Source organism: Hypanus sabinus, chromosome 1, assembly GCF_030144855.1.
Source record: "Hypanus sabinus isolate sHypSab1 chromosome 1, sHypSab1.hap1, whole genome shotgun sequence".
In the NCBI taxonomy this organism is placed as follows: domain Eukaryota; kingdom Metazoa; phylum Chordata; class Chondrichthyes; order Myliobatiformes; family Dasyatidae; genus Hypanus; species Hypanus sabinus.
In genome coordinates this window covers 189,748,907-189,771,860 of record NC_082706.1, presented here as the reverse complement: position 1 = coordinate 189,771,860, position 22,954 = coordinate 189,748,907, and the positions used below count along the sequence as shown (strand labels likewise).

At 40.6% G+C, this 22,954-nt stretch overlaps 1 protein-coding gene across 10 annotated transcripts in view; it reads left to right on the top strand.

The window, feature by feature from the left end:
* epb41l3a (erythrocyte membrane protein band 4.1-like 3a) overlaps nucleotides 1–22,954 on the top strand; it is a 311,655-nt gene that overhangs the window by 215,749 nt on the left and 72,952 nt on the right. For 9 of the 10 annotated variants that reach the window (XM_059983624.1, XM_059983609.1, XM_059983617.1 and 6 more), the window contains 5 exons: nucleotides 128–170; nucleotides 5,039–5,114; nucleotides 13,593–13,811; nucleotides 18,159–18,246; nucleotides 22,694–22,858. In XM_059983624.1, the coding sequence (XP_059839607.1) occupies nucleotides 128–170; nucleotides 5,039–5,114; nucleotides 13,593–13,811; nucleotides 18,159–18,246; nucleotides 22,694–22,858 (591 nt within the window). The remainder of the gene's footprint in view (nucleotides 1–127; nucleotides 171–5,038; nucleotides 5,115–13,592; nucleotides 13,812–18,158; nucleotides 18,247–22,693; nucleotides 22,859–22,954) is intronic. The other variant, XM_059983638.1, reaches the window with a different exon arrangement.

The following is a 22,954-nucleotide window of genomic DNA, read 5'->3' as shown; positions in this document are numbered from 1 at the left end:
TGTTTATATTTTAGCAGTTTGCATTGTCTCCTGAGTTAAACTAATGCTTCATTTTTAGGTAAAGGTTTAATCGATCAGGCTTCAGGCTATGGTTATTAAATTAACATATTAAAATATTGTATTTCAGAACTGGTTGGACCCAGCCAAGGAAATTAAAAAGCAGATCCGAAGTGAGTATGATTTACCAATGACTTGAAGTGCAACTCACACTTAATGATTGTTGGAAGGATGCAGACCTTCACTCTCCAGGATTTTGAACAACTGCATCTTTCAAAAGGGCTTTTATTATCTATACTTCTCCCATTTAACATTTTTTTTGTTTTTAATCTCTTATTTAAAGAAAAACTAATAAATAATGGAATATCTATCTTTTTTTTATTGAGTTACCATTTAATCGCAGGAGCGGTAACTATCGCTGGTGAGGCACAAATGAATGATAATAGCTAAAGGTAGAAATAATCTCATTGCAGCGTCGATATCAAATCAGGTTTATTCAGGTCTGCAAAATATTTAATGACAAGAAAGTGGATGTAGAATGCTTGAAAACAAATAATCAAAGGGATATCAAAGTTCAGAGTACATTTATTATCGATGTATGTATATATTGTACTTTGAGATTTGTCTCCCATTGGGCAGTCAGTACAGTACATATCCTAACAGGATCACACATGGTCCTAGATTTAATGTGAGTGAGGCACAATGCTATTGGTTTGCATTCACTGTTGTCCCTCTTCTATTTGAACTCCACATCATTATAGCACCATACACACATAAAGATGTTATTTGAATTGAGAATCATTATCCTTATTTGATCTATTTCGTACAGCTCCTAAACCTAATTTCACAGTAGTATCTGCCTTTAGCCTTTTAGACACAGTTCTGAACTACTTATTAAATGCCTGTTATCTGTAATCTAAACTTTTTACAGTACTGTCATAGCAGGCAACCTGTAAACTCTAGCTCTTTGAACTCTCTACTTTATTAATCTTATACAGCTCTAAGTACCTTATCTGCTCACTTACTTGTTCGTTATCCTTCAACAGATCAATTACAACAACCACATTTTCATTTACAAATCCTTTCTGATTTCATGCCACACAATCTTTACAGCATCCTTTGGACATTGGAATTAGTTTAATATTATCACATATACAAAGATTCAGTTAAAAGCTTCTTTTGCATTCTGCTCATAGGGATCATTACACAGTGCATTGAGGAAAAAGCAGGTAAAACAATAACAAACACAAGTGATTCTGCAGATGCTGAAAATGCAGAGCGACACATACAAGATGCTGGAAGAACTCAGCGGGTCAGGCAGCATCTATGGAAATATATAAACAGTCGACGTTTCACGCTGAGACCCTTCTTCAGGACAGGAAAGGAAGGGGGAAACCACCAAAATAAAGAGGTGGGGGGAAGGTAAGAAGGACAAGCTAGAAGGTAGCAGGTGAAGCCAGGTGGTTGGGGAAGGTAAGGTCTGGAGAAGAAGGGATCTGATAGGAGAGGAGAGTGGACAACAGGATAAATGGAAGAAGGAGGGGCACCAAAGGAGGTAGATGAGGAGAATAGTTAAGAGACTAGAGTGGAGAAAGGAAGAAGACAGAAGGGATAGTGGGGAAAATTACTTTAAGGAGAAATCAATATTCACATCATCAGGTTGGAGGCTAACTAGATGATATATGAGGTGTCGCTCTTCCTCCCTGAAAGTGGCTTCATCAGGGCAGAAGAGGAGGCCGTGGATTGACATGTCAGAATGGGAATGGGATGGGAATTTAAGTGGTTAACCATCGAGAACTTCCACTTCTGGCAGATGGAGGGGAAGTGCTCGACACAGCTGTACCCCAATTTATGTTAGGTCTCGCCAATGTAGAGGAGGCCGCATCAGGAGAATCAGATACAATAGAAGACCCAAACAGATTTGCAGGCCAAGTGGTGCTCACCTGGAAGGATTATTTGAGGCTCTGAATGGAGGTAAGGGAGGAGGTGAATGGGAAGGTATAGCATTTCCTTCGCTTCAAAAGTTTCAAAGGTACATACAGTGTCAGAGAAATGTATACAATAAAATGATTTTTCTTCACAACCATCCACGAAGACAGAGGAGTGCCCCCGAAGAATGAATGACAGTTAAATGTTAGAATCTCAAAGTTCCCCCCCCCAACTCCCCTCCTTCCCGCGTGTATGCAGCAGCAAACAACGATCCCCCCTCCCCCACCAGCAACAAAAGAAGCATCAGCACCCGCCATCGAGCACTCGTGTGTGAGCAAAGCAACAACAAAGACAGAGACTTTCAGTACTCCAAAAACCACTTGTTCACCTGGTATTCGACGTCCCACAGGTGTGCACTCCCTCTCCCCCTCCCCCTCCCTAAGAAGGGAGAGAGAGGTGTCTCTGTTTCACAGCAAGAGGGGAGACATAACAAATAACTCGCTGGTTTATGTTGTTAGAAGTCCATTGCGTTGCTTTTCCCGAGCTCTCTGCCCAATGCTCTGACCACATAGCCTTAGATCTTCCATCTCCCATGACACACCAATCTGCCTGCACACTGACCTTCAATCCGCCCTCATAAGATGTTGGCCCTGCGAAGATGAGCTGAGCTGAGCTCTTAGGCCAAGCCCTTGGCGTGCCGAATAACGGCCAGCCGTGAAACCTCAAGAGCATGTAACTCCAGGCCAGGGTCTTCAAAAGAACCCTGAAAGGGAAAAATAGAGATATTAAAGATGGAAATAGAGCTGTTTCCAAAGATGCAACCAAAGGAGTTGCCATTAGGTGCCATTAATCTTCCTAAGCTTGTAGGAATATGTGCTGGAAGGCACGAATAGACCAGGGAAATCATGGGTGGAGCAGAATCGGAAAGTGGTGGGGGAGGAGGGAAGTAAAACTCTGTTTGGTGGTAGGATCCTGTTGAAGATGGCGGAAGTTGAGGAGAATGACGTGTTGGATGTGGAGGCTTGTGAGGTGGTAGGTGAAGACGAGGAATTCTATCCCTGTTAAGATCATCGCCCTCCTTTGCATGTCATGGTAATGTTTGAATCCTGATTAGGCAAGTTTGTGGTTCCTGTCACAAAATGCTGGAGGAACTCAGCAGGTCAGGCAACATAAATGGAGAGGAATAAAGATTCGATACACTGTTTGATAAAATGATACATCACATGAATGCATTGATGGGGGTTATTTTCACCAAGAAAGAAATTATGCCCATCTGTCTACTAATTAAGTAGAGTTATGTACCACAAAGCTATTTGCATGTGTCAAGTAAATTGACTGATGTTTTTGCTGATATTCACACTTACTCTGGTAAGAGTTCAAGTTAAATAGTGACAATGTGAGTTCACAGTTGTTTTAGGAAACCTTACAACCATTTTAAACTTGTATTGTTTAACAACAACAGTAACATATTAATGAGGTGTCCAAGGGGTAACAAGTCACCAAGACACAGAAGGAGGTAACAGGGCAGATGACTAGACCTCAGCTGCAGAGGAAGGTTCTCTGAAGCATCTTTGGGGATAATGCAGTCATGAGAGAGGGAGTTAGAACTAACAACTAGAACCAATTACAATAGAGCAATTAAAATAGTGAATTAACAAGATTATATTTGGTGGAGCTCTGATATCTCTGAGGGACAGGAGACTAGGAGAGCAAAACAGTGGAACGATTGGAAAATGAGGGTGGGAATACTAAAGCATGGTATCTGAAATGACAACTTGAAAACAAACTAAAAATTGCTGAGAGGCAAAGTGAGGGAGTATCGCACTGTGTGACGCCATTCCAACTAACTGAATTCCATGTCGAAAAAGAATGTTTAATCCTTTATTACAAACCAACAATAAAATCAGTCAACTCTTGCATAATTCACGGTAAAAACAAAAACGAGTGAAATTGGATCAAATTCAAAGACAAAAAAACATGCGCTCTCTACTTGCCCTCTCTCTGTGCTGCCATGCAGACGAACTGGCAACTACATTCATTTATTCTTACGGCCATCCAAACCCACTTGACAAATTCCCTTAACCCAAAGTGAGGATGCACAACACAAAGAGAGACAATAAATGGATACTTGGCTCCTACAATATCAAACTAGAAGCCATGGAAGATCAGTGAGCCCAGAGGTAATGGGCAAAAAGAAATTGATGCAGAATAGTTCACACACAGTACATAGAATGATGGCTATTTTATGGAGGGTAGGATTTGGGATGTTGGCCAAACAGCTTTAATGGGGGCAAGTCCAGAGCAGTCAAAGATATAGCTGAGGTCCCCCCAAGTAATGAGGTAGGTCTGTCACAGTTATGTTATTTCCAAGCCATAGATGACAGAAGGTTTACAAATTGTCTGATTCCATTTTAGACAGTTTCCAAGAAGAGTAAGGGAGTCAATAACAAGGGGACCAAACACTGTCTCCCTCATACTGAGTGAAGCTTCTTCTCATTCAGGGCTTGGTTTTGAACAGTTTGAATGCTTGTAGCTGGTTGCCATGAAGATGAGCCAAGTCCTATCATTGCTGGGTAGCCTCTGCTTATATGAGGAGGGTGATGGGGTGTTGTAGGGCATTATGTAGATTTGGCTGAGTGCTCTAAGGGAAAATGTATCAGCGAGAAAGGGAAATTAGTGTTTTTCTTTTTGGAGAAAGCTCAGAAAAGTAAGAGGTGGATCTTGTAAGCAAGAAGAGCTTGGAGCAGCCATGAAGGGAAGAAGGAAAACGGGAGAGAAATTCACAAGATCTTTGTCGTGTGCTGAGGCAAATCTTCAAAGCGGAGCAAGCAGATGCCTGAACAGTTTTGAACCCGTTGAAGGTGACATTGCAGGAGGGAAAGGGCCATATAGAGACCTTGCAGTAAAGAAAGAAACACTTGGGTATCTTTTCAATCCAGGATAGCTCCAAGTTGAAGTAGTCAACAAATTTCATGACATGTGACTTGGTAATAGACCTGATTCTGATTCTGACCCTGCAGGTGCTGGACTTGTATTGCAAGGAAATACACAGTTCTTAAAGTAATTATTTCACACAAAGCTTAAATCTTTTGAATGATCTGTCTCCATCTAGGTGGTTTGTGGCAGTTTGCATTCAATGTAAAGTTTTATCCTCCGGATCCTGCTCAGCTCTCTGAGGACATTACACGGTGAGTGGAATAAAGTATTTCTTTGCCCGCAGTTGAGTCGACCATGTTCAAACATTGTTTTGTAAACACTTTCCTCAGGTTTAACCCTTCCAAGGATTAAGAGGGCACACGGCATGCTTGCACAGTGTGAAATAGAGTATTGAATTCCTTAAAATTCCTTCCATGCAGTCAATTATTTTTAATTAAGATGAACAAAATTCACCAAAGGAAATAAATTTTGTAGTAGATTAGAAACAATGGAGAATTGGCAGGTGCTGGAAATCCATGCCAAACACACTGAAGAAACTCAGACCAGGCAGCATCTATGGAAAGGAGTAAACAATCAACACTTCACCTGTACTCCTTTCCATGGATGCTGCCTGGCCTGCTGAGTTCCTCCAGCATTTTGTGTGGGTTACTGTAGATTAGACATTTTTAAACAGAAGTATGCCACTAAATAGCAGAATATAAAAAAAAAGATGATTCTATGTAAACCTAACCTAGTAAAATGAAGAAAACTGATTAAAACACTGAGTAGATTCAGTAGGATCTGTGAAAGTAAAACGGAATTAATACTTCATCCTTTGTCAGAAGAGAGAAAACAGGTTAGTTCTGTTTTCTTGTGAACCTGCCTAGTATGAAGCAGTAATTCAGTTTCTCTTTGAACAGATGCTGCCTGATCTACTGAATATTCCCTTATTTTCACACCGTCAGTGTCATCACTCATTTGATTTTCATAAAACGAGAACAAATAGTTTTGTTTATATAATACACCTTCCCTCACAGCAAGGAGAGGTGAACATAGACTAGCAGAGAGAGAAAATGAAGGAGGGAGAAAGAAGTGATGAATTTATAGCACAGTGGAAAAATAGATTTAAAAAGAAATGGTGGAGGACACAGATGTAACAAGAGAATGAATGAATGATTTAAATTAAAATGTAATGATTGCAAGTTCTTTCCTTTCATTGATAGTACAGTTTGCCTGAAGCAAAGACGTCACAATATTATAAATAATCTTGGAATCTAGCATTTGCCCAACTGAAATGCTGTGCAGATTGCCATCCGAGTAGAGCTACATTAAGGATGATTTATTTTGGACCATCAGGAATGATGAGAATTGATAGAGCCTGCACCTGAAAGATTTCCATTTGGCTCTTCACTGCTGAGTGCTCTGAGCTTATTGAGTCTCACCAATGGCAGAGTAATTCATTCTGTGTGATGCACTGGGTTTTTTTTTTCTGAATGCTTTCTCCGCTATTGAACGTGTGCATTAGTTAATGTGACTAGTGTAATTCGCTTGAAAGTTCATGTGATTTGAAAGCTCCACTTCAAAAATCCACGCACTCAATGTTCTGATTCAAAACAGCTTTCAGAAATTATTCATCTAATCATGTCAACACATTAATGATACATACATTTTAATATTTCCTCTATCTATAAATTGATGCTCCAGATGTACAGCAGCTAATAATTACCTTGATGAGGGAAGAGTTCCCTACTTAAATAACGATGGTAATATCTTTACATCCAAATTATGTGTAACTGTTGGATAAAAATAGACCGAGAGCTTTCGAAATACAGTGCTATTGTGGTCCTTCTCAATAGTAATTGATCTTGGGTAATAAATCTGATTTCACTTAAAGGTAATGAGAGGACCAAAACTGCAGCAATGTCAACCTTCAAATCCTGCACCAGTGGATGCTAAATCTAGAAAAACACAAAATGCAGTTGTTTTAGATTGACTCTCCTTTGTGTTAAAATATATGTTTTGCAGAAGCTGATGGAAGAGCAGTAAAGAGAGCTTGTCAACTTGTTGTAAAGCTAACAGATGAGATGGATTTTTTATAGCATTTTGTCCAATTGCAACCATCAGAGAAAGACTTGGTACCTTAGTGAAAACCAATTATGTTTAAGGTGCACGTCTCAAATGTCTGCATGTTGCTATTTACTTGGATTGTTTTCTTTCAAACAGCTTCTTGTGTTTTCATTAAATTGTCTTTCTTGGTTCACAGCAAAGCACTGTAGTTTGAAGTCAAAAGAGGACTCTAAATAAATCAATCATATCATGCAAGCTAGTAATTTAAAATAATCAACTGATGTGTCTGAGTTTTTCAAATTTCTACTTTTTAACTGTTGAAATGGTGGATAAAGACAAATAATGTTGCCTTTATGATTTTCAAAAAAAGGCTCTAGTACTTGATTTCTGGCCAATGGGTAATTCAGTTGGTTAAAGGTGCAATCTGAACTCCTAGAACTTGGACATAGTGCTTATCAATTGGTTTTTATGCCATCATTTGTAATCAAGTGAAGAAGTGTTCAGAGCTGTAAGATAATATTTGCACATTGTTACAACTCACTGAAGGGTTTATACCTTTGGTCCCGATCTGCAATCTGCACACAATCTGCACACTGGCAATTTTCAAAATAACTGCTGAGATATACCTTCAGTTTTACTGGGAAAGTGGCCAATTTAGCAAGGTGGATTGTGAAATATTTAGCCAGCCACCTTCCAAATGCTTGTCAACTGAGCCAGTCCTTTGATAGAGTTCTTGGACTCGTCATCTTCTGGCAATTCCATCGGCCAATATACTATATCATTCAGTGACTCAGCTTTGCAGAGATCTGTCAGTACAGCTGGAGGTGGCAGTGAGGGGCTTGAATTCACCACAATTGTCACGGACTTTATAAAATCAGTCATAGGTGATTGTGTCCCCACAAAATCATTCAGTGTCTTCCCCAACCAGAAGCCCTGGATGAACCTTGAGATCCACAATCTGCTGAGGGCCAGATCAGTAGCACTCAGGTCTGGTGACCAAGTAAGATGGAAGATGCCCAGGTACAATCTACAGCATCTCATGTATGAAGTGGCAATGCTGGGCCAAACTTGAATCACTGAAGGATGCATGAGAGCCATGGCAGGGCTTGGAAGTTATCACCAAGTGGCATAGATGATAAGGCTTCGCTCCCAAATGAGCTCAATGTCTTATATGATTGCTTTGACTATCAAAACATGGAGAAAACTTCACAAACTCCCAGAACCCCCAATGACCCTGCCATTTTAGTCTTTGAGGCTGACGTGAGAGCATCCATCAGGAGGGTGAAATCGCGGAAAGCTTCCAGCCCAGATTAGGGTACCTAGCCCAGTACTAAAGACCTATACTGATCAACTGGCTGGAGTGCTCATCAATATACTTAACCTCTCCTTTAGGCAGTCTGAGGTACCTACCTGCTTCATTTATACCGGAGACTAAGAAAAGCATGGTAACCTGCCTCAATGACCATCATCCCAGTGGCACTTGCATCTACTGTGATGAAATGCTTTAGGAAGTTGGTGATGAAGCATATCAACTGCTGCCTGAGAAGTGGCTTGGATCTGCTGCAATTTACCTACCCTCGCAATAGGTCCAAGGCAGATTCCATTTCATTGTCCCTTCACTTAAACCTACAACATCGGGACAGAGAAAATACATATATCAAGTTGTCTTTATCAACTACTGCTTGACTTTCATTACCATCATGCTCTTAAGTCTAATCAATCAGCTTCAAGACCTTGGCCTCAATACCATCTCATGAAACTGAATCCTCGATTTGCTCACTTGCAGACCCCAGTCAGTTTGATGGGCAAAACCATCTCTTTCACAATCTCCATTAGTAGAGGTGCACCACAAGGCTGTGCGCCTAACCCCTGTGCTTTACTCGCTTAATACTTCTGACCTCGGGTTAAGCACAGCTGCAATGCTATATCTAAGTTTACTGCCAACACCACTGTTGTTTGCTGAATTAAAGGCGGTGATGAACCAGCATGTAGGAAGGTGATTGAAAATCCGGCTGACTGGTGCCACAGCAGCAACATCTCACTCAATGTCAGCAAGACCAAGGAGCTGATTATTGACTTCAGGAAGAGCAAACCGGAGGTCCATGGCCTGTCCTCATTAGGGGATCAGAGGTAGAGAGGGTCAGCAATTTTAAATTCCTTGGTGTTAACATTTCAGAGGATCTGTCCTGGGCCCAGCACATAAGTGCCATTATAAAGAAAGCATGGCAGCACTTATACGTCCTTAGAAGTTTGTGAAGATTTGGCATGATATCTAAAACTCTGACAAACACTGGTGGATCTGTGGTGAAGAGTATATTGACTAGTCACGATCTGTATAGAAATATTAATACCCTTGAATGGAAAATCTTACAAAAAGTAGTGGACATAGCCCCAGCCCATCACGGGTAAAGCTTTCCTCACCATTGAGCTCATCTCTACAGAGCTTTGTTGCAGGAAATCAGCATCCATCATCAAGAAGCCCCACCATCCAGGCTATGCTCTTCTTGCTGCTGCCATCAGGAAGAAGATATAGGAGCCTTGGGACCCAGACCACCAGGTTCAGGAACAGTCATTATCCCTCAGCCATCAGTGTTTTGAGCCAGAGGGGATAACCTCACTCAATTTCTCTTGCCCCATAATTGAAATGTTCTCACAACCTATGGACTCAGTTTCAAGGACTCTTCATCTCATGTTTTCATTATTCATTCATTCACTCATTTTTTTCTCTTTTGTATTTGCACAGTTTGTCGTCTTTTGCACATTGGTTGTTTGTCTATCCTGCCAGTCTTTCATTTATTCTGTTGTGTTTTGTGGATCTACTGTCCATGCCTGTGTAACTCTCACTTTGACTAGCAGCTTAATTTAGGGGATGATAGCCCCCAGCCAGGCCAAACTTAAGAAACCTCGGTTGGGTGGATGCTGCATAATGTGTCCCCTGTTACAAATTAGTACCCCAAAATAACAAACAGTACACAATATGTGATGAAATGATTAAGCTTTGTAATTCTTTCTTTGACAATGTGGTTCGTAAAGAAAACAAAGAAAAATAAAAAGGGCCCAATCTTATGCAACAGTCTATTGCGCAATGTTGGAGCTCACTGATAAGCCAATCGTCCACCATCGACCTCCTCCAATCATCACTGCCCTTTGGACCCTCGCTCCAAGTCCACCCCGTCCAGTGGTCTTCCCACTCTCTCCATTCGCGTCTTCTCTTCTCTCATCTCTCCCCAGCAAAAGACCATGAAGATCTCTCTTCCAGCTCACAAGAACAACAGTATTCCAAACCCTGTTACCTCTAGTCATAACCCAAGCATTGCTGCCACAGAGAAACCATTACATTATCAGTGAAACCTTTTGGCATGTTACCCCTGCAAGAAAATGAAACTCTGGGTTGTATATGGCGGCAGACAATACATTTACTTTGAACTTTGAGCTGAGTATGACTCTGGCCTTTTCCAGGGTCTACACTGCAAGTGGTCTTATCTTTTTATATTTTACATTCAGTTAATACTCCAGTAGATGGGTGTAAAATATCATGAGACTCTATGAAAAAAAATTGCAGATTCCACCATCTGCAGTTTCTGTTTTGCCTTGGTTGAATTCTTCACCTGCCCTTATACAGTTTCAGTATATTTTGAACAGAAGCCCTTTGAAGAATTAGTCAAAACTTATTGGACTACAAAGTATTAAAGTAACAAGCTAGCTGACGTTAAATCACACTTGTACATTTCTCCATGGGAACTTGCGGACAGGAGTTGCGCCCATCAGTCACAGCTTGGCCCTGAACAGCATCATGATCTTTCATAACAGGTCTGGTATCTTGAGACAGGGAAAAGCAAGACATGGTTACATAACAGGCAAAGAAATGCTTGACAGCTGGTTAAGCTATGCCTCTGGCTTGGCAAGTTGTCAACATCTCTGAACGTTTATGCCGCCCAGAAGACTTCAGACTCGTTTAAAATCCATTAACTGTTTAAAATTAATCAAACATTTCAAAACTGAAATAATTAAGACTAAAAAGACTTTAAAAAATAAGCCTAAACAATTGAAGGGAATATAAAAACTGACCATTTCAGCTGTGATAGGGTTTGCTTTCCCTGTGATTTAGGGATTTGTTTAAAAAGAAAATTGTGTCCATAAGACATAGGAGTAGTATTAGGCCATTCAACCTATTAAGTTTGCTCCGCCATTCCATCATGGTTGATTTATAATCCCTTTTTAACCCACTCTCCAGGTTCTACCTGTAACCTTTGACACCCTTAAGTAATCAAGAACCTATCAACCTCTGCCATTGGGTACACCCAAAGACCTAGCCTCCACAGCCTTTCTGTGACACTGAATTCCACAGATTCACTATCCTGTGGCTAAAGGAATTTCTCCTCATCTCTCTTATAAAGGGATGTCCTTGTATTCTGGGACTTGGACATCTGGTCCTAGACTCCCTCAATCTAGGAATCATTCCCTCCACGTCCACTCTATCTAGGCCTTTCCCCGCTGCTGCCCTCACTTCAGGACACATATTAATGAAAATGCCTAAGCTGCCGTCTTCTAAACAGGAAAATATCGGCAGCTTACTGCCGCTCTCACTGGGGTGAAATTTAGAGCTGAAGCAGCATAGTAGTAAAGTTGCAAGACATGTATGCCATAGTGTGTCAGAGATACAAGCCTGAATACTATCAGCTAGTTAGGAAATTTGAATACAGTTAATGTATTGGGAGCAAAAACACAGTGATTAAGCCATTGAATGGATGTGTTCACCCATCTGATTCACATCTTGAATAAGGAATTTGATTTTCCTTTCCTGGTTGAGTATGTGACTTTTAGATCCACAACAATACTGATGATTCTTATTGCCCTCTGACAGACCTGAACAAGGCTATTCAAAGCAGGGCAATTAGACCTGAGTTGTCTCTGACTATGATGTCCATGTCCTGAGCATACAATTTTTACAAATTATCTTTTTGCATATAATAATAGTTTTAATAAACTACTTGTTAACTTAAAAAATCATTACATGAAAATGAACAGCATTTTTGATTTGTTTGTTTTATATTCCTGTGATCTGTCTTAATTTCATTATCAAGTTATACTTCACTAAAAGCAAAGAATGTCTCCAGTGTTGAGAAATTCTCATGCTGCCAGAAAGAGACATCTGTGACTTACTCCACTAAATTGCATCAGTTCAGAATAGTCAACGTGGAATCTTCATCAAATTCATATTCTTTTCTTTAAAAAGAAATGACTGTATCTCCACAAACAAGAGAAAATCTGCAGATGCTGGAAATCCAAGGCAACACACACAAAATGCTACAGGAACATCACAGGCCAGGCAGTATCTATGGAAAGAAATAAACAGTCGATGTTCCAGGCCGAGATCCTTCATCAAGGTCTGAAGAAAGGTCTCGGTCTGAAACGTCAACTGTTCATTCCTTTCCACGGATGCTGCCTGATCTGCCAAGTTCCTCCAGCATTTTGTGTGTGTTGCCATTGACTGCATATCCTTCGACTGTTCCGCCATGCAATACAGGTATCTGCCGCTTTTTGAAACTTCTCTCTACGCCACTTCGCTTTTATGAAGGGCCTACATTAGTACCTGCCTTCGCTAACTGAAAGAAATCTGAAGAGGATTTTCGCTTTTACAAAAAAAGGTGAAAAGCAAAAGTAGCGCTCAGCGCTTGTTTTGCAGCGAGCCGTTACAGAGGCAGCGTGCACCCCGAGCAGCGAGAGTGGCGCCACCAAGCACCTTCACCGGGAACTACACTCAGTATCAAGCCACCATAGCTTCGAACTGTGTGAGCATCTGTGCTTTATCTCGATTTATTTCGTGCATCCATTAGCAAGATGCATCCTATGGTATCAGAAAAGCCTAAGAGAGCTCGTAAGGGTGTTACGCTTAGCATAAAACTGGACGTAGTTAAGCGTTTTGATCGTGGTGAACGAAATAAAGACATTGTTCGTGCATTGAACTTGCCTGCGTCCACCATTCGTACTACTTACACGCAGAGAGAAAGAATCTTGAAAGCTGCTGATGTTGGTTCTGCGAGTAGCAAAGTGGTCTCTTTTAGTCGGCATCCAGTAATGGATAAAATGGAAAGTCTGTTGCTTGAGTGGATTGATGGGTGTAGAAAGTGTGGTGTCCCATTAAGTTACCTTATACTTAAGGAGAAATCAGTCAGTCTTTTTAATAAGCTGAAACAGAAAGCACTGGATGATGGTGATAAAAGTGTTGCAAAAGTGGAATTTAAAGGTAGTCATGGGTGGTTTGATCGGTTTCTGAGGCGAGGGCAGCTTCATAGCTTAAAGGTTACTGGAGAGAGTGCTTCGGCTGATACTGAAGCTGCCGAAAAGTTCCTGCTTTTACTATATGTTAGTGTTATTTTATGTTTATGTGCTATTTGGTATGATTTGGTAGGGGTTTTTTTGGGTCTGGGAACACTCAAAAAATCTTTCCCATATAAATTAATGGTAATTGCTTCTTCGCATTACGACATTTCGGCTTACGAAAGGTTTCCAAGGAATACTCTACTTTCGGATAACGGGGAAAATCTGTACAGGCCTCTCTTACACTCAATTCCTGAAAAAATATTGATTGTCATTTCTAAAGTCTGATGCAACAGTCAATGCTGCTTACGTCCAAAAGTTTGGAAGATCTCAAGTTTCTCTTTCTTTTTCCTCCCATCTAGGTACTACTTGTGTCTGCAACTGAGGGATGACGTTGTCTCTGGACGACTGCCATGTTCTTTTGCCACACATGTCTTGCTTGGTTCGTACACAGTCCAAGCCGAACTGGGGGACTATGACCCAGATGAGTACGGCACTGAGTACATCAGTGAGTTTCGCTTTGCTCCGAATGAAACTAAGGAACTGGAAGAAAAAATAATAGAACTACACAAAACTCACAAGTACGTGTAACAGTGCTTAGGCATGTAATTTGATAGTTTAAAATTGCTGGCAGTTTTCACTGAGTCATTTATAAAATAGTCCATAAATTCAGACTTGGGTTTAGTTAGATCAAATGGAGAAGGCAAATCATCTGCCACTAATAAATCCTAATCGCCAAAAAATCAACAACATTTTGCTTTGATATTTTAATTATAAACACTTATCAAGACCTAGGAGCAGAATTACACCGTTTGGCCTATCAAGTCTGCTCCACCGTTCCATCATGGCTGATTTATTAACCTTCTGAACCCCATTCTCCTGCCTTCTCCCTGCAACATTTGACACCATGATTAATCAAGAACCTATCAACCTCCGGTTTAAATATTCCCAATAACCTGGCCTCCACAACCGTCTGTGGCAAAGAACTCCACAGGTTCACCTCCCTCTGGCTAAAGAAATTTTTCTTCAACTCTGTTCTGAATGGACATCCCACGATTCTAAACCTGTCTCCCTTTGGCCCTTGACTCCCCCACTGTAGGAAGCACTATAGGCCAGTTGGCCTAACCTTAGTGGCTGGGAAAGTGTTGGGGGTCTGTTATTAAGGATCAGGTTTTGGGGTACTTTCAATGATAAAATAAGTCAAAGTCAGCATGGTTTCTGTGAAGGGAAATCTTGCCTGACAAATCTGTTAGAATTCTTTGAGGAAGTAACAAGTAGGGTGGGCAAAGGAGCGACAGTGAATGTCATTCAGTTGGATTTTCAGAAGGCATTAGGTAAGATGCCACAGATGATGCTGCTTAACAAGATAAAATCCTATGGCTTTACAGGAAAGATACTGGCATGGATAGTGGAATAGCTGAAAGGCAGGGGCAGCTAATGGGAATAAAGGGGGTCTTTTCTGGTTGTCTGCCAGTGACTAGTGGTGTTCCTCAGGTCAGTATTGGAACAGCTACTTTTCACATAGTTTGTCAATGATTTGGAAAATGGCTTTGTGGCAAAGGTTACCATGTTATGAAGATGGGTGGAGGGATAGGTAGTGCTGAGAAAGTCATGTGATTGAAGCAGGACTTTGAAAAGAATGGGCAAAAAAAAGTGGCAATAGAATACAGTGTTGAGAAATATATGATAATACATTTTGGTAAAAGGAATAATAATGCGGACTATTATTCAACTGGGGAGAAAACTCAAACATCAGAGGTGCAAAGGGGCTTAAGAATCCTTGTGCAAGGCTCGCAGATTAATTTACAGGTTGAGTCTGTGGTCGGGAAGGCAAATGCAATGTTGGCATTTACTTCAAGGGGAATGGAATTTAAAAATGAGATAATGTTGAGGGTATGTAAGACATCGGTCAGACTGCTCTTGAATATCGTCAACAGTTATGGGCTCTATATCTCAGAAACGAGGTGTTGTCATTGGAGAGAATCCAGAGGAAGTTCACAAGGATTATTCTGGGAAAGAAGGGGTTAACATATAAAGAGTGTTTGGCAGCTTTGGGCCTGTACTCACTGGAATTTAGAAGAATGTGGGGGGGGGGAATCTCATTGAAACCTACTGAATGTTGAAAGGACTACATAGGGTGGATGTGGAGAGGATGTTTCCTATGGCGGGGTGTTCAGAACTAGAGGATATAGCCTCAGAATTGAAGGGCGACCTTTTAGAACAAAGGTTAGGAGGATTTTTTTTTTAGTTAGAGAGTAGTGAATCTGTCAAACACTTCACCACAGATTGCAGTGGAGGCCAAGTCCGTGGGTATCTTCAAAGTGGAAATTGATAGTTTCCTGATTGGTCAGGGCATTAAAGGATATGGGGTTGAGTGAGATCCGGGATCAGTCATGATGGAATGGTGGAGCAGACTCAATGGACTGAATAGCCAGAATTCTGCTCCTATGTCTTTTGATCTTATCCTCTCCAGATCCACCCTTTCCAGGTCTTTCAATATTCGATAGGTTTCTAAACTCCAGCAAGTTCAGACCCAGAGCCATCAAACACTCCTCAAATGCTAACCCTTTGATATCTGGGATCATTCTCATGATCCTCCTCTGGACATAAGAACATAACAAATAGGAGCAGGAGTAGGCCATCCGGCCCATCGAGCCTGCGCCACCATTCAATAAGATCATGGCTGATCTGTCCATAAAGTCTGCTCCATCTACCTGCCTTTCCCCCATAATTCCCCTACTATGTAAAAACCTATCTAACTGTATCTTAAATATAGTGAAGAAGCCTCAACTGCTTCCCTAGGCAGAGAATTCCACAGACTCACCACTCTCTGGGAAAAACAGTTTCTTCTCATCTCCATCCTAAATTTTCTCCCCTAATCTTGAGGCAATGTCCCCTAGTTCTAGTCTCACCTACCAATGGAAACAACTTTCCTACTTCTATCTTATCTATCCCTACAAAATTTTGTATGTTTCTATAAGATCCCCTCTCATTCTTCTGAACTCCAGAGAATATAGTCCCAGGCGAATCAATCACTCCTCATAGGTTAATCCCTTCATCCCTGGAATCAACCTGGTGAACCTCCCTCCTCTGCACTGCCTCCAAAACCAGTATATCCTTCCTCAAGTATGGAGGCCAGAACTGCACACAGTACTCCAGGTGCAGCCTCACCAGTACCCTGTATAGTTGCAGCATGACCTCCCTACTCTTGAATTCAATTCCCCTAGCAATGAAGGCCAACATTCCATTTGCTGCCTTAATAACCTGTTGTACCTACAAGCCAACTTTTTGCTATTCATGCTCAAGTTGGACTCTCTAATACCAGCACATCGTTCTTAGATAAGGAGCTGAAAACTGCACATAATACTCCAAATGCAGTCTGATTAATGCCTTGTAAAGTCTTAGCATCACATCTTTGCTTTTGTGTTCTAGTCCTCTCAAAATGAAAGCTAACACTGCATTTGCTTTCCTTACCATTGACTCAACCTGCAAGTTAAACTTTAGGGAATCCTGCATGAGGTCTCCCAAGTTTGTCTGCACCTCTTATTTCTGAATTTTCTGCCCAGTTAGACAACAGTTCCGGCCTTTCTTCCTTCTCCCAAAGTCCCTGACCATGAAATTCCCTAAACTACCTTCCAAGTGCCAGTTCTTTGCCCATTCCCACAATCTGACTGAATCCTTCTGCAAACACATTGCTCCCTCAACACTACCTGCAAATAAAAAAAAATAAAATTGATTACGAAATGAGATTTATGAAAAACAAATTATGATAAGCCTCAAACTTGTAAATTGTGTAATTTATCAAATGTTTCTCGATGTTTTTTCTTGGCCACTGTCTTATGTCTTTTTAAACTGGAATTAAAAGGCGGACAACAGCAGCAGCAAACAGAATATGCACAGTGCTTCCTGTGGATAACAATTTAATTAGCTTCACTAATGCTAATTCCCATGATATAGAACAGTTGTTTACCAGTGACCTACTGCAAATCATTTTGGATTCAAAGTTGTATGTTGGCTGTGCTTACAGTCTGAATACATTGGAGCATTTCTGACTAATCAATGGTATTAAGTGTCTTGTGTTTTTAATTTTAATTCTTGAGGTGTTCAAGTTTTGGTTAAATTATTCTTCAGAGATTTGAATCTTTATCTAAATGAATGTGTGAAATATCCGTTTTTTTTATGCCTTGTTGGCTACATGTTTAAAGTCAGAAAGAGTCTGATTTATTTGGCTATTTGCAACTTGCATTTCTTTTCTCTGAGGACATTATAGTTTCCCTTTTTGAAATAATGAACCTGTGTCCTCAGTTCATCTCACTTTAGAGTTACATCTGTTGTCATTAACCCGGTGATTTTTGTGTTAGGAAACATGTGGCCTACTTGCCTGGTCTTCAAAATGCAGGATGCTGCCTCTGTAATTAATGACCTATGAGCGGAACATTTGTATTTGGTCTTGATGCAGGGAATCCACCCAAAAAGTCGACAGTTCCTTTCACAAATGCTGCAATTGTTGCTCCAGATTCCTGCATCTGCATCTCGTTTCTCATCTAACGTTTCTTTTCTAAGCATAAATATTGCCATTGTATACGTAATGTTTTCTACCACTGGTTATTTTGTAAGAGGATGAAAAGAAAAGAAATTGGATAGGTATATGGACAGGAAAGGAATGGAAGGTTATGGGCTGAGTGCAGGTTGGTGAGAGAACCAACCACTAGGTGAGAGTAAGCGTTCGGCACAGACTAGAAGGACCGAGATGGCCTGTTTCCGTGCTGTAATTGTTATGTGGTTACATAGGATGCATGGCTATGCATGAAAATGCACACAGTTGGAGAGGGTTTCTTTTTACATTTTTGGATAGATTTGTAACATTCAAAATGCTGAACTTGGTAAATGAAATGAATAAAGTTCTAATTGTTGTTGATATTTTTTAGGGGCATGTCACCTGCAGAAGCAGAAATGCATTATTTGGAAAATGCCAAAAAGCTGTCTATGTATGGAGTGGACTTGCATCATGCCAAGGTACACCTAAACGCAGTGTTGTCATTTCAGAATCTTTTCATCTCTGCTTGAATAGACCGACATGTTTACTGCTGCAGAGTTTAATTTGCTAAAAATGAAATTCTTACCAATAGTGAAACTGAACCAAAAAACACAGTGCTGGAGATACAGCTGTTTTATTCCAGTTGATTGGAACTCTTTTCTGTCTGTCAGTTCAGCTGTATAAATATAAGAGCTGATTAGAGAAAGGAAGGAAATGAGCATTACTTTGATCAATCAGATAACCATCAAAGTACTAGCCTACAGTATAAATGGAATCAGCAAGTACTTTGCTGTTTCATTAGAAATGTACAGACCACACAACAGTTCATGAACTTTGATTAGTTCCAACAGTCCTTCGTTGCCACAGAGTAATGTGAAATGAATACAGAGAGCAGCCGAGTTTAAATGTAAAAGTTCAATGTAAATTTATTGTCAAGCTATGTATATGTCACTGTACGCTACCCTGAGATTCATTTTCTTGCAAGCATTCACAGTTGAACAAAGAAATACAATAGAAACAAATAAAAGTTGCACACAAAGACTGACAACCAATGTGCAAAAGGCAAACTGCGGAAATACAAAAAAATAAATAATACTGAAACCTTGAGTTGTAAAGTCATTGAAAGTGAGTCAGTAGGTTATGGAATCAGTTCAGAGTTAAGGTGTGTGAATTTATCCACACTAGCTTAGGAGTTTCACGATTAGAGCTTAGAAATCTACAGCACATTACAGGCCCTTCCAGCCTACAATGTTGTGCCGACCGTGTAACCTACTCTAGAAACTGCCTAAAATTACATAGAACATAGATTGTAGGGTACTTGTTGGCAGCACCCCTTGTAGATGTGCACAGTGGTGGGAAGGGCTTTGCCTGTGATGGACTGGGCTGTATCCTCCACGTTTTTCATTAGTAGGGTAAATCTTGTACCTACAATTCATGTAGATGTTTTGCGATGCATGCAATTTACAGGTACTTGGCCTCTGCCTATGCCTGATGCATAATCACAAACCAAACATGCAGACACAGGGCTATGTCAAGTACGATGAAAAATTAATGCTAGCTGCAACTCAGCTGGTACCACTTGTGTGAGGAGCTTGTCCGTTCAAGCAAGGTGGTCAGAAATCTAGGTTAACAATCTGTAGCCCAGAAGGACTGTTGTACTGCCTAAGATGAGGTATTGAAATGAGATCCAATCTACTGTCTCAGATAGAGGTAGAATATCCATTGCTATGATTTCAGGGGAAACGAGGGGATGTAAACCTCAGGGTTCTGCCTGATATTTATCACTCAATTGACCTCATCAAAATAGGTTATCCAAGCATGTTACCATCTTGCTGTGTGCAGAAGGTTGCTGAATTCAAATTGCCATGCTTCCTACATCATAATCATGACCAGACTTCATTGTCATTGCTGAAGTAGAAGTGAGGGGTGCTAATAAAAGTCCAATTTTTTCAGTTACTGTTTATATTTAACCGTAATAAGCACCATCAAGTGTAGAACCTGCGGCACTGATTCCTGAAAGGAAAATACTTGCTTTACTCTGCAGATCTGGTAGCATAGTGGTTAGCACAATGCTTTACAGTACTGGCAACTCAGGTTTAATACCTACCACTGCCTGTTAAGAGTTGATACATTCTCCCCACGACCATGTGAGTTTCCTTCAGGTGCTCCAGTTTCCTCCCAGAGTCTAAAGACATACCGGTCGGTAGTTTAATTGGTTATTGTAAATTGTCCCATAATAAGGCTAGTTAGGTCAGGGGATTGCTGGGTACCATGGCTCGAAGGAACAGAGGGCCTATTCTGCACTGTATCTCAATAAAATAGCATAAATAAATAATTCCCCATGTTATACTCCAACGTGGAATCCTGCTGATTTCCTTTAACCTGTCTACTTTCCTGATCAAAACCTGCACTTTGCCTTGATCTAAATTCTTTAGACACGGGTTGGCAGAATTCATTATTTTGGAAACATAACTTTATGTCTAGAAGTCATTGTAGCCCAACAGGCTAAAACAAAGTGGCTCATTGAAAAGGGCATTAGCAAGTTGCCTACTGCTTATATCCAGCCAAGGACAGTTCACTTGTTAGGGACGAAGGGTCTCGGCCCAAAACATCAACTGTTTATTCCTCTCCACAGGTGCTGCCTGACCTGCTGAGTTCCTCCAGCATTTTGTTATTGTCACTTGTTATGAATTGGGTTACAGATCCATCTGGCATTGCCTATGTGTGGTTCCAACTCTCCAGTCACCCTTGGAGGTCTTTTCTAGGCTGTTGCGATAAGCTGGCAGGTTGATCAGCAGCAGGTTACTGACTACTTGCCCAACTCTGACGATCGATTACCAGGTTTATTTCAAGGGTCTTACTCAATTTGCATTTATAAAGCTCATTAAGTTCCGTAGAGTATTCCTTACCTCTTCACAGAGCTGTTATCAGGCAGATGTAAAGTGCAGCAGATACTGGAAATGTGCAATAGAAAATGAAAATGCTGCAAGTTGGGTATTATCCATGGATGAGGTTATTAACTTGAAACATTCCCAGATACTTACGAATTTGCTGAGTATTTCCAACATTCATTGTTTTGTTTAATTATCTTTTCTAAATATAAACTGAGTATAGGTTTCTAAAAGTTTCTAAAAGTCTGCTCAAAAGATAGGTTTGAAGGAGTGATATAAGGAAATAGAAAGGAGTAAGATATACTCATAGAAAAGTACAGCACAGAAACAACCCTTCTATTCCATGTCAAATCATTTAAAATGCTTACTTCCATCAGCCTGCAATAGGACCATGGCCCTCCATACCTCTACCAGCCATGTACCTATCCAAACTTCTCTTCAATGTTGAAATTCAGCTCGCATGCACCACTTACACCGGCAGTTCATTCCACACTCTCACCACTCTGAGTGAAGAAGTTTCCCCTCATGTTCCCCTTAAACTTCTCACCATTCACCCTTAACCCATGGTCTCTAGTTGTAGTCTCACCCAACCTCAGTGGAAAAAGCCTGCTTGCATTTACCCTATCTATACTCCTCATAATTTTGTATAACTCTATCAAATCGCCTGTCAATCTTCTACATTCCAAGGAAAAATTTCCTTGGGGGCTGAAAGATGGAGGGATTTGAGGTTCAGGTAAAGCTTTGACTCTATCCTAAACATGGTCTAATTTTAAATCAACAGGCACTGAATGAGGGAGGGGAGAGTATGTTGGTGGGATGATGTGAGTGAGATTGGTTTTGGATGAGTTTCAAATTACAGAAGGCAGAAAACAAAAAGTTGGCCAGCAGTGTATTATGGCAGTTGAAACCAGAGGTATTGAGCAATGGTGAAGGATCAGCAGGAGATTCAAATTCATTAATTTATCTCACATACATGAAAGCATGCAGTAAAATGTGTTGTTTGTATTAACAACCAACACAACCTGAGGATGTGCTGGGGGTAGCGTTTTGGGCACCAACATGCCACACCAGCAATGCTCAGCAGAAAAACAGCAACAAAACAACACAGCAAAACTAGCAAGCCCTTTTCCCCACTCCCATCCACTGTTATGTTGGCTTACTGGGTGTTGGCTTTCTGGCTGTAGTTCTTGAAGAAACTTGTAGCTTTTTTTAAATAACACGCACAAAATGTTGGAGAAACTCAGCAGATGAACTGCTCATCTAAATAGAAGTTTGACTCAAGACTATATCTTGCTGGAAGATAGCCAGGTATATGGAGAGGAATAAACAGTCTACGTTTCAAGTCAAGACCCTTTATTGGGACTTTGTTCAATAGTTTATTCATTTCCATAGATGCTGCCTGATCTGCTGAGTTCCTCCAGCATCTTGTGTGTGTTGCTCTGATTTCCAGCATCTGTAAAATCTTTTCTGTTTGGGCCTTTCTTTCAAGTTCTCTTGATCTGCTGAGGTAAAGTTGGTGGGAATTGGATAAATGTGGTAGATATAACCATCAGCTTCAGGTATTCTGCCAGAGTTACCATACGCATGCCAACAATTCTGACGTGTTTCTGATATTTGACTAATAAAATCATGGAGGTTATTCCACTGGCAAGAGTTCATTAATACAAGACTCACAACATCCAGAGTAGAGCCCATGGTTTTACTATCAGGTTATGAAGACTGGGCAGTTAGATGGTACTCCAGATCTGTGGTGACTTCTGCAACTGAAGTACAAAATTGTGGACTAGTTTTTGGCAGCAGCCCAATATCAGAAGTACTCAACCCTCTATCCACTGGAGCCTGGCGGAATTGTTCCACCTGATTTCTGATGTTCTATAAGCTTTGAAACCCTCTGCACTGAGATGCTTGCAGGTTCAGATATAATTTCAGGTCGGCCATTGCTGTTTTGTAATTTTGAATAACAACACTACAATATTTTATAAAATTTTGTGTTTAGTGATGATTAAAATTACATGTCAGTGTTTTGCTTTGCAAGGATTCGGAAGGAGTTGATATTATGCTTGGCGTGTGTGCAAGTGGGCTGCTCATCTACAGAGACCGATTGAGAATAAACAGATTTGCCTGGCCTAAGGTTCTCAAGATCTCATACAAAAGGAACAACTTTTATATCAAAATCCGGCCCAGTGAAGTAAGTTCAAATGTAAGCTTTGGATTTACTTGGATCACTTAAGTTGCAAACAAGATCTGAAAGTAATTAATAAATAACTGAACTGCTGTCTGGGTTCTCTGCAGAAAA